Source organism: Cervus canadensis, chromosome 19 (genome assembly GCF_019320065.1).
Source record: "Cervus canadensis isolate Bull #8, Minnesota chromosome 19, ASM1932006v1, whole genome shotgun sequence".
Taxonomy (NCBI): Eukaryota; Metazoa; Chordata; class Mammalia; order Artiodactyla; family Cervidae; genus Cervus; species Cervus canadensis.
Genome location: NC_057404.1, coordinates 19,136,026 through 19,147,759, shown reverse-complemented (window position 1 = coordinate 19,147,759; position 11,734 = coordinate 19,136,026). Strand labels below are relative to the sequence as shown.

General features: G+C 45.3%; 1 protein-coding gene across 1 annotated transcript; it reads right to left on the bottom strand.

Moving 5' to 3' along the window:
• Positions 1-1,328: 1,328 nt before the first annotated feature.
• On the bottom strand, positions 1,329-10,501 carry CCKAR (cholecystokinin A receptor). Its single transcript, XM_043438576.1, has 5 exons — positions 10,187-10,501; positions 9,257-9,508; positions 5,140-5,401; positions 3,176-3,303; positions 1,329-1,861 (listed from the first exon to the last, which is right to left on the bottom strand). The coding sequence occupies exons 1-5, from the start codon at positions 10,296-10,298 to the stop codon at positions 1,329-1,331; spliced, it is 1,287 nt and encodes a 428-aa protein (XP_043294511.1). The 5' UTR covers positions 10,299-10,501.
• Positions 10,502-11,734: the final 1,233 nt, after the last annotated feature.

The window sequence follows — 11,734 nt, the reverse complement described above, 5'->3', positions numbered from 1 at the left end:
AAGAGAGGGAAGGAAAGAGGCTGTTAGATCGGACTGACACATGCAGTTTTAGAAATGCACTTCCTGGCATCTAAGTGTATAGCTCATGTCTTATTTTAAGTTGGGATTTCTACACTGGAGAAGAGAAATTTCAACACCAATTTTTCAAAGAAAAAGAGTTCACTTGAAACTCCAACTGTGGTACAGGAATGTAGAATGATAATACTTTCTCAATCGCAACCTCCATCCACTACTCTTTTTTTTAAACACGCCAAAGAGTATACTTATATGTAAAGAACATACTGTTCTGTCCATGTTTCACATACACACAAAATTACTACAAATATTAACAAACACATAGATTGTATCTAAAGGCATAGACGGCTTTGACTATCTGTTACTTGAGTCCAAGTATGCCAGTTTTAGTTCTGGGCCCAACTCCCCAAGTTTCCAGCTTGGCCAGGTACACATACATTATAGCTCTCCTTCGTATTTGGAGGTCTTTCCAGAAAGGAGGATGAGTATGAGAAATGAAATCGAGGCAAAGCAGCCATGGGGTTTAATATCACCATGAAAAGGTGGAGTTAAGCAATATATATTATTAGACCAGAAAAATATTTCTTGGCGCCTCCTGGCATTCAACATCCCTTATGCTAAGACAGTTACTTGTTACATACTCTTTTCAGAAATATAAGTCCCAAATTCCATCCTTTAGACAATGTTCCATATGCTGTTCTGATGATGATATCAACTGATGTCTCTGAATGTCCTTGACTGACCTCAAGAAGAACAGGTCAGGCTGTTTTCTTACTACACAAAATGGCCAGAAGAGGGTTTGCTCCCTGTTCCCGTGTGCGGTCATGGTGAGGTGGGTGGTTACAGAATGTTCCTGAAAGAAGGCTGGACTCCTGAGGTGCAAAGCGGCCTCCACAATTCCACATCAGCAGAAGCAGCAGAACACAGCAGGGTGTCACTAAGAGGAGTGAAGAGCCCGCTTTGGGTGTTCTAGAACCTTCTAAAGCTCAGTAGGGTCCAGATCCCCGTTTGAACACGCGGTTAGCAATTACATGTGCAGCAGGAACCCTGGTGAACGCCTGTCCTTGGCCTGCTGAGGTTTTCTGATGGTGACTGTTACTGAAAACGTCCTGCCTGAGGCCCCAGTCAGGGCGCCACCCTCGGCGCGTTCCCCTGGAACCCAGAGGAAGGGTGCCAGGCGGCCGAGGAATGGTCCCCACTGGGAACGGTGCCTTGCTTCACTCCTTGCCTCCTCCTGCTTGCTTCTTTTCCCCGCTCTCTGCTGCCTCCCTGGGTCCCTGCCTCCATGCTCCTCCCCGGCGGCCCCACAGCGCTCAGGGCGGCGGCGCCGAGGCGCTCGCGTGGCTGTAGGAGCATTTAGACAGAGACGCCCGCGTGCTGCCGCTCTCCACCTCGTCCCCCACGTCCCCTCGCGCTCCCGGGGGGCCGGGGTTGGGGCAGCAGGGGAACGTGGCCAGGAAGCCGAGGCGGAACCTCTTGTTCATGAAGCAGTAGATGATGGGGTTGACGCAGGACGAGGTGTAGGACAGCAGGAGGATGAAGGAGATGGGGGTCCCCGAGAGGCGGCGCTCGGCAGAGGCGGTGTCAAAGGCCCGCCAGGCATTGGCGCTGAAGATGGGCATCCAGCACAGGAAGAAGAGGACCACGATGACCATGAGCATGCGGATGACACGCTTCTTGGCCACGAGGTTGGCCGCGGGGCTGCTGCTCCTGATGCGGTGGACCCTGCGGCCGCTGCCGGAGGACAGCTGCCGCAGCTCCATCTTCCTTGGGTGCTGGGGTCGCTGCAGGTAGCAGCCGTCGCTGTCCTCATACCTGCCGCTGCTGCCCGAGCTCGGTTTCCTTTCTGGGTGGGCAAGCCACATCACTTATTGTTGGGGATGGGTCATGCCAGACAGAGGGCATGGAATCCCTGACCCCTCCGTCCAGGGGCTAAACCAAACTTGAACTGTATTACTCGACGGGCCACCTGGGGCCTGCTCTAACATGGGTAGGTATTGCTCTACACTACTCCTTTCCTTCAAATGAAATGCTACTTAAAACTAATTTTTTAAAAATGTGTAGTATAGAATGTGCATAATTTAAAATAGTAAAATAATGTTTTATGTGTGTAGACTGTAAGGATAAAAATTTGTTAAAGAATGAATATCCACACTCTTCTTCCAGCTCCTTAAGGCGGGGAGTTTTCTGCTTACCTGGGGAACCTCCAGTTTGCTTTTACTGCATAATGAGCAAAAATCAACAGAAGCCAGGGAAGACCCTAGGTGTATGTGTGGTAAAGAGCCGAGCAGAAGGATGGAGAAGGGTGGTGAGTGATGTAAACAAAGGTGTGTGGTAAGTTGCAGTGAAGAGTGGGCTGTAATGAAAGGGAGGGATGGGGGGTGGGCTTCCCTGGTGGTTCAGTGGTAAAGAATCCACCTACCAATGCAGGAGACATGAGTTTGATCCCTGATCAGGGAAGACCCCACATGCTGCAGGGCACTGCAGCTTTTGATTCTGTGCTCTAGAATCCAGGAGCGCAAAGACTGAGCCCATGTGCCGCAACTGCTGAAGACCTAGAGCCCCAGAGCCTGTCCTCCACAACAAGAGAAGCCGCCACGATGAGAAGCCCACATACTGCAGCTGGAGAATAGCCCCTGCTCTCCACAACTAGAGAAAAGCCTGTGCAGTAGGGAAGACCCAGCACAGCCCCCCAAAAAGAACATGCAGGTCCAAACATTAAAAAAGGGAGGAGCAGGGAGATGTGAGGTTCCATGGCAGCTATACGGGGAGTGAAGGGTGGGAGTGAAGGCGGAAAGAGAGGATGGCACCTGGGATGACAATTTGCTTTGTTTGCACAGGGGTCCATTTGAATATAATATCACAGAGACCCTGAACCTATGGGCCCTGAGCTTGTAATTGGGCAATGGGTATAGTATCTCATTTTATTCCATTTAGTACCCTTTTGGGAGAAATAATTTCTTCTTTCTACAGGAAACAGAGACACTGGGTCTCATGACCATGCCTTCCGACACAGAGTCTCCTAAGAATACTTTTGAAAAGTATTTTGAAATACTTTTGAAAAGTATTTTCAAAAGTATATACTCTGGATATATCTAAGTTATAGAAAACAAGGCTTGTGTAATCTTTTGGCATAAACCAACAGATAAAAGATAGTTACCTCGAGCAGACTTCTTCTGGCTAGCATCAAATTTTATTCCTTGGTAAAGTTCCAAAGAGATTAATCCATATGCCACCATCATCACAATTCCAGGAATAAGAAAGAGGATGAGTAACAGGAATGTGTGCCTAATAAAATAAAAAGCAATCCAATAACCAGCAACTCCAGCATTTCAAACTAAGATGAGATGGAATAAACAGGATTCATCTCCATTTTAATGAGTTGGAGCAAACACATTAATTACCAGTATTTAATATCTTTGGAAATTCCATGTCTGGAGGTTCAGTCATTAGAAAATGTTTACTTCTTTTCTCCCAGATAACGTCTTTTATGAAGGACTAGTTAAATCAGAAAAGTTTCATGTAAGTCTGTGCCTGAAACAAGTTTACATTTAAAACTAATGAGAGCTTTAAAAAAAAACCAAGCCAATGAGAGTATGTGAATACCTCAATAAAGCTGTTACTGAAATAACAATAATAAAATTATAAGAGTTTATATTCATTGATGACTTGTTAAATTATTAAATTTCAATATAGTACATATAATACTATATTTAAGTCCCATAATAATTTTTGAAGTAGATACTATTAACCTAATACCCATTTTACAGATAAGAAACAGGCAGAATAAATAATTTGTCCAAAGTCACGCAGCTAGTGGTAAAGATGGGATCTGAATTCAAGCATATGATTCTAGATGTTATGCTCTTAAGCATCACAATATATTAATACCATTTGTTGACTTTATAGCACCAGAATCATCAAGTGCATAGGTAGCAATGCTGGAAAACCTTGGTTTTGCAAAATAAAGTATTCTGGCTGTTTCAACCCATTAGGCACAGTGGCAAACTCATTCTGGTGCCTGGGGGGCCAGAGTTATGCTTTCTCTAAATATGTTTGATTCCTGAAGAACTGCAGCCTCCTTCTTCTTGAGTCTGGCCCTTAAATCACTTTTGCAGTCTGGCATGTGTAAGGTTACACAATTAGGCCATAAAATTGTCAGAGACTCACAGTGGCTGAGCCATTTCTCATTTCAATTGGACATGTTTTGATAAGATTTCTTTTCAAGTCTTGGAAATGTCCCTCATCTGCAACATAATTCTCTGAGCGTGTGTGTAGTATCTTGGTTGAAATGAAAAAAAGGAAGGCAAAGAAGGCAGAGATTATCTTGGTTTTGAGCCATTTTTGAATGTCTAGCCCTCTGCTTCTAAAACATGCTGGGAATTAGTAAACATAATGCCTTGCATTTGCGTAGCCTTTTTGAATATATTTAATGACATATTCATAAACATTCTCTCATTTGAATCTCACATCCCTCTAGTGATGTATATAAAAAGGTATCTTTATTCTTAAATCTTTGTGTAAGGAACTTGAACGTCAAGGAAGTTATATAAACTTGTCCAACATCACCTGCTAGTGAGCAAAGAAACAGGTAGCACAACTTTGCATTTGTATTCCTAGTAAAGTGTTCTGTGTAAGTACCACCGCTGCAACTCTAAGAAAAATCACACGGGATTTGGGGTTTTGGACTCCTCGGTTCTATCTCCAGTTTTTGGCAAACCAGAGCTCTTCTGCTGTCTCAGCCAAAATCCCCACTAGACTATCCAGAAGCACACTGCATAGTGGTTAAGCCCAGACGCTCTGTCGTCTCTTCTAGGTCTGGGAACTTGAGCAACTTAACCTCTCCCTGTCTCAGTTTCTTCATCTGTAAAATGGGGACAGTGACAGCACCCACCCTCTGAGGTTCTGAGAGGATTCGTTGACTTTAATACAGGTGTGGCATTTCAAAGACAACATTCAAAGTCTTCGTTCTCACTGTTATTCTAGAAAGAGGTTAAGACAAGTCTTCTCAAAAAAATCTCCAGGAAACTGATCCTGCAGACACTGGACAATACATTCCAGTTTTTATTAAAACTGAACAATTCTATCAAGTTAGAGTAAACAAATAAACCCAGGCAGCCTTACCAGGACTGCTGCATGACATCACTTGGCAGTAGAAAGCGGCACATATTTGCGGTCTGGTTGTTATTTTTGGTAAAAGGCACCAAGTTGCTATAAATTGGGTATGGAGTCATGATGGTGAAGGAGAGGCACCAGGTAGCGGCAATCACCTTCAAAGCATGGGACTTCGTTTGCCAGACTCGGGACTGTAAGGGTTTGCAAATTGCACCATATCTCTCCAGTGATATGGCGACCAGATTAAAGGTGGAGACACTCACAGAGGTACCTGGGAAAGGAACAAAGAAGCTGGTGATGTCAGCTCTGAAATCCGAAGTTTATTTGCACATGAGCTTAAGCTTACCTGATCTGCAGAGGTTTGATAGATAGTAAAGGAAAATATTCAGAAGGTAAAGAAATACTGTGTGTGTATATTTTTAAAAAATGATTTATTCCCAGCTTTGTTCCCAAAAGGATTTGAGGCAGTTCAAGCAATGTGTTTGCAAATACATTGTATTGCCAATGTATTTTAGATAAGTTTATTGAACTTTGATTATGACCTAGCTCCTTCTTAGGCTGAAGGTGCTCATTAATTAATAACCAAGTGGATGAACTATGTTCCTACCCTACAGAAGAGGTTTCTGAGTGACCTGTAGAACAACTTTAGTTTTGAGCATGATCTGCATAAAGTTGACCTTTTAATCCAATATTCTCAAGGACAGTGACTCCAAAAATTCAGTGGGGTCTGAGATGGGAGTATTAAGACTCTTCCTGAAAATTTCTAGTACACAGACTGTTTTTGAGTGAAACAGTCTAAATTTCAAAATGGAGTGTTGAAAAAATACCTAATGAAAAAGGATGAAGGGGAAAATCCCCATATTGTAACTAATGTATTTCTCGGGGTAGGAGGAATGGGGTCTTCTTTCTAATTCTTTTTGCTTTTCTGTGTTTTGTAGAAGGATCATTCATCAAACATTCATCTTCAGTGAGAAAGACATCAAAACACCTCATCTAAAAGGAAATCAACCCTGAATATTCATTGGAAGGACTGATGCTGAAGCTGAAGCTCCAGTATTTTGGCCACCTGATGCAAAGAGCTGACTCATTGGAAAAGACCCTGATGCTGGGAAAAATTGAGGGCAGGAGAAGGGGATGACAGAGGATGAGATGGTTGGATGGCATCACTGAATCAATGGACATGCGTTTGAGCAAACTCTAGGAGTCAGTGAAGGGCAGAGAAGCCTGGTGTGCTACAGTCCATGGGGTCACAAAGAGTCAGACATAACTGAGCAACTGAACAACAACAACAAAAGGATATATTTACAGCATCGTCAAAAAACCTAATTTTACTTAATTTTTGTATTTTGTGTGCATATATACTGATTATAATGTCTTACCCCTGTAAGATTCCCTTTAATTCTTCATCCATAAATTCAGCTGATTCTTCTCTTATCTCTTACCATGATTTCTTAAACCTTCAAATCAATCCCAATTTGGGAGAAGTTCTTAGCCTGGGGCCTTTTGTGATACTGTGTATAAAAATATCCTTTTTCTAGGGAGAATATCTGTAGTGTTCCTCAGAGACTTAAAGGAATCTAGAACCCCAAAACCATAGCTGAGAACTCAGGTTCAGAGATAGGATTTGCTGTTTTACAGGAATTTACCCTAAGGAGTTGATAACATTTGGATTAGAGAATACAGCCCCAAACTCCTCAGAGTGAAATCTATTATTGTTCACTCTCTTAGTCATGTCCGACTCTGCAGCACACGAGGCTTCCCTATCCTTCACCATCTCTTGGAGTTTGCACAAACTCAAGTCCACCGAGTCGGTGATGCCATCCAACCATCTCATCCTCCGTTGAGCCCCTTCTCCTCCTGCCTTCAATCTTTCCCAGCATCAGAGTCTGAGCCAGCTCTTCGCATCAGGTGAGCAAAGTTTTGGAGCATCAGCTTCAGCGTCAGTCTTTCCGATGAATATTCAGGATTGATCTCCTTTAGGCTGGACTGGCTTGCTCTCCTTGCAGTCCAAAGGACTCTCAAGAATCTTCTCCAACACCACAGTTCAAAAGTATCAATTCCTCAGTGCTCAGCCTTGTAATGGGTCATTATAAACCCATCATCAGGCAAGCACTTTTTTTTTTTTTTTTTTTTGCTGTGTGCATGGGTGCTCAGTCACTTCAGTCGTGTTAGACTCTTTGGGACTCTATGGACTGTAGCCTGGCAGGCTTCTCTGACCGTGGGATTCTCCAGGCAAGAATACTGCAGTGAATTGCCATGCCCTTCTCCAGGGGTTGTTCCCAACCCAGGGATCAAGCCTATGTCTTCTGTGTCTCCTGCGTTGCAGGCAGTTTCTTTACCCGTTGTGCCACCTGGGAAGCCCTTTTGGCTATGTATTAGGAATTTAATGCGTGTTAACTGTTAGGAAGATGAAATTAAGGGAGGAATTGAAATGACTGGAATCAGAAATCCAACAAAACCATTATGGTATTGCAAACACTTTTAGAATTATCTTGCTTTTCACTTTCTAGAACAGTCTGTACTGGGTATTTTCAGAAAGAGTGTTAAGGCTCCTAGCTCAGACCCCAGCTATTTTAAAACATTTTTTTTATTGAGGTGAAATTCATATAACATAAAATTAATCATTTTAAAGTGAACAACTCTGCGGCATTTAGCACATTTATGTTGTGCAACTACACAAGGCCTCATTTTTAATCTCCTTTCATAAACCCTGGTTAAAATGATTAAATATTGCCGTAGGATATATACAGACAGGCCTTGAAAGCCTGAGGCACTGTGAGATGTTGGTTATTATTATTGCGTCATTGTTTAACAATGATCCTTTTCATTTGTGAGTCCATTTTTCTTTTTAGAGTACTTGGACCCAGATTGACACTTTCTCGGTTATTTGTCCATGGCATGTAGATCAGTCATTCATCATCGTTTTGTCAGCGCTGGATCCTCCTTCCTCAGTTGGAAGAAATAAAGGCTTTTAAAGCTTTCTGGTCACCGATAGCTGCCCTAGGCGTCTCAGCTCTGCATATTTTGCAGGGCTTAGGTCAGAACAACCAACTCCTTCTTCATTTCCCACCTCTTCTCCTCCTCCCCCAACCAGCTCTCAGAATGGGCAAGGGATGAGGCATTTTGGCAGGCAGAGGGGACCAAGAGAAATGTCTTGTTTCAGCCTCAGATGAGCCACAGCAGTTGGCAAAACGAGGCTGTGTATTCACTCACCATTGTAGTGGCTGCCAATTGGGGTTCAAGTCAGCTCTGTGGCTTACCACCTGTGTGTCCCTGGGCACATTATTAACCTCTCTATGCCTCTGTTCCCCTCTCTGTGAGACAGGGAAGAATAACTGTGTATACTTCATAGAGTGGCTGTGAGATAAAATATGATCATGGAAGTAAAAACAAAGCATTTAGTAGAACATCTGGTACTCAAAAAAAAAAAAATGTACTCAAAGACATTAGCTCTTATGATTTTTCATCATCACCATCACTCTGATTGGCAAAGGCAGTGAGCTGCATATCTCAGTCAATCAGGGTCAGCTTATCCACCCAGGCAGTGGGAGCAAATTCAACTTGTCTAGTGGCAGAGGTTCTCTCTCTCTTTCTGCCTAAGATGGTCCCAGCCCCTGTGAAAAGAGGCTGGAAAGTGAATCCTGAGAAGGGAATCTAGACCTCTGGTGAAACTGGTTTTTGAATAACCCTGTTCCCTATAGGAGCCAGAGGGGCAGCAGAAAAAGCCCTCTTCCGGCAGCCTGGCCATCCCAAAAGCCATGCCTTGGGTTGGGTAGAGCTCAGAGTACAATCAGTGACTTCCAGGAAGGCACAGATCAGCTTGAATCTGTCTGTCTTTCTAACAGAAGCAAGCAAAACCAGTGTCTTCTGTAGTTTCTGACCAAGTTACTCCACTTTGAGGAACTGATCCCCTGACTGGGGAGTGACTTCTGGGGCGTTTCGAGGACGGACTCTCCCAAAGAGCCAGCTCCTCTGTCCTTGTTCGCAGCCCCATGCAGTCAGATGTTCCGTTCTGTACACCCATCAGGGCTTCTCTGTGGAGGCTCTCAGGGGTTAAGGAAGGTCTGGGACTGAGTTTCACTGATTTAGAGTGAAACTCCAGAAATAGGCACCAGCCGCAACTCACCCATGAAGTAGGTGGTGGTCTTGCAAACAGCGCTCCCGAAGATGAAATCCTTGAGCAGGTTGGGGATGAGGTTGAATGGCATGCAGAAGAGACAGAGCATGAGGTCGCTGACAGCCAGGGAGAGGAGGAAAATGTTGGTCACTGTTCTCATCCTCTTGTTCCTAATCAGCACCGTAATGACCAGCGTGTTTCCCAGCACGCTGAGCAGGAATATCAAGGAGTATAACAGAATCTGCACGGCCGGCTGCCACTCTGCAAGGAGGAACCCGGACAAGCCGGAGAGATGGAGGTGATGAGGGCAGAATGTTAAAACCCCGGCACACCAAATGAACGCTTATTTCCTGCCGGTTTGTATTTTCAGGGGTGTGCCTCGCCGACCCCAGCTCTCCCCATACTGACGATATTTTGCAGAAACAAAATGAGGAGAGCACAGAGTGATTTAGTTGCTTCTGAAAGGCTGGTCTGTTAAAGGACCGCTCACTAGGGGAACCACTTTTTCTTAAGAACAAAGCTCCTCCAGTGATTTGCTTTCTTCCCTAGCTGCTAAGCATTATTTCGGTTTAATCACTTCTTCACACCGATTTCCCCCAAGGAAAGGCGACAGCTAGATTGTGACAGCACCTTTTCTGTGATGTTGGTAAGCTCCAGCTTTTACACTTGTACTCCCTCTGGCTCCACTTCAGCTCCTCCTCCCACTGCTTTTGTGCCCCCCAAGTCCTACACATTAATCCCAACTCTCCCATGGGGAACAATAAGAGCATTGGACTCAGTTCTGCTTTTAGATCTCTTACCCAAACTTCTGAACTGATGACTTTATCCAGCCTCATCTCACGAGGACTGTGTTCTATTTTCACAGTCAGCCTTGCCTTTGCTGATTTTTTCCACAAACTTAAGGTTTTCTGAATTCAGATAACAGCCTCTGACACCTACCTTTGGCAGGATGGGGCTGATCCAAGCAGAAAAGCGTCTCATTTTCGATCCCCAGTTCACAGGGGGGAGTCAGGTTGCTTTCATTCATGAGAAGGCTGTCAACCACATCCATGCTTGCCTGCTGCTTTCCACCAAGTGTTGGCAAGCTGCTGAACGGCTCACTCTCGGCTCAGGCTCATTCCTCTAATGACTGACCGGAGAGTCTCCCAAATGCAACCTGCTGTGGAGAGGCAGGAGGGTAGGGGGAGTGAGTGCCAGGTGTGGGCTCCTGTGGCCATTCTTAAAGGCGACTGGAGTTCAGCACGCTCAGGCCAGATGGGCAGGCATTTGCACTCCTGTCTTGGAAAGAGCAGCTGATGCGAGCCAAGCCCGCTCCACCTTCCAGGCCCACCCCATTCCTGGGCCAGCCGTAGGGCCCTGAGCACAGGCAGCCTGATTGCGAGTTAACCCTTCCCGAGTGTCTCTGCTTTTCTGCACACACACACACACACACACACACACACACACGTGGACACACACGTACAGGGGCACAGTACCTCTCTCCTCTGTGTAGGAACCTGTCACCATCCCAGACATAGGCAGAATAGAGCTCAAGCTGGCTGTGTGAGACAGGAGCGATTAACTCGGCAACAGACAGCGACATGCAGAGCATCAGGACCGGAGGACACGGAGGGACTGTGTTTCTACCTCCTTAGATAAAAGCAATTAGTGCCTTTTAGCTTTGGAACCATGCCCAGCAATGTGTGTGGATATCACTGCTGGATGGTTGTTAAGTTGTTGCCAACCACGGGGTTATTTCTTGTGGTCTCTGCCCCTGGTAACTGAAAGGAGGGGGGTGCCCTGACTGTAGGTGCTCGGATCCTTATTATAGAAAACACTTAGTAAGATTTTCCATTCATTCGTTTACGCATTCGTCCATTCATTCAGCACATGTTCATTGAGAGCCTACTGCTTACCAGGTGCTTCTTTAAACACATAAGCAAATAATGAACAAGATCATTTCAGATGTGTAAAGCACCACAGAGGAAGTCAAGCAGGAAGGTATAATGGAGAGGGATGGTGGATTGTTGGGGGGGGTGTTGCTCATTTAGATGGGGTGGTCAGGAAAGGCCTCTCGCAGGAGGGGACCAAGATTGGAGAGCTGGATGACAAGTTGCAGGAAGGCTTGTGACGACTGGGGAAAGCTGCTTCTAGGCAGGATGAGCAGTCTTTTGGGCAGAGGTCACAGCAAGAGCAATTCCCTGCATGGGAATGAACTTGGCCTGTTTGAGGAATAGTTAGAAGTAGGAATGAATGAGGGGCCACCGGTGGGAGATGGGGTTAGAGATGGGGACCTGGCCAGGGTCTGGGTTTTCTGTGAGGCTTTGTGGTGCCAGCAAGCTCCTCCAGACCCTTCGTACATGTGGTCTCCTCTGTTGAGACCTTTGGGACAGCAGAGGGCTCTGTGTTGCTCCCAGCTGCTTAGCTGAGCTGAGACCTGATCTAGACACTTCAGAGATCCCTCATGCTTTGACAGCTTTCTCCACTGACAGTCCTATGTGTCCTATC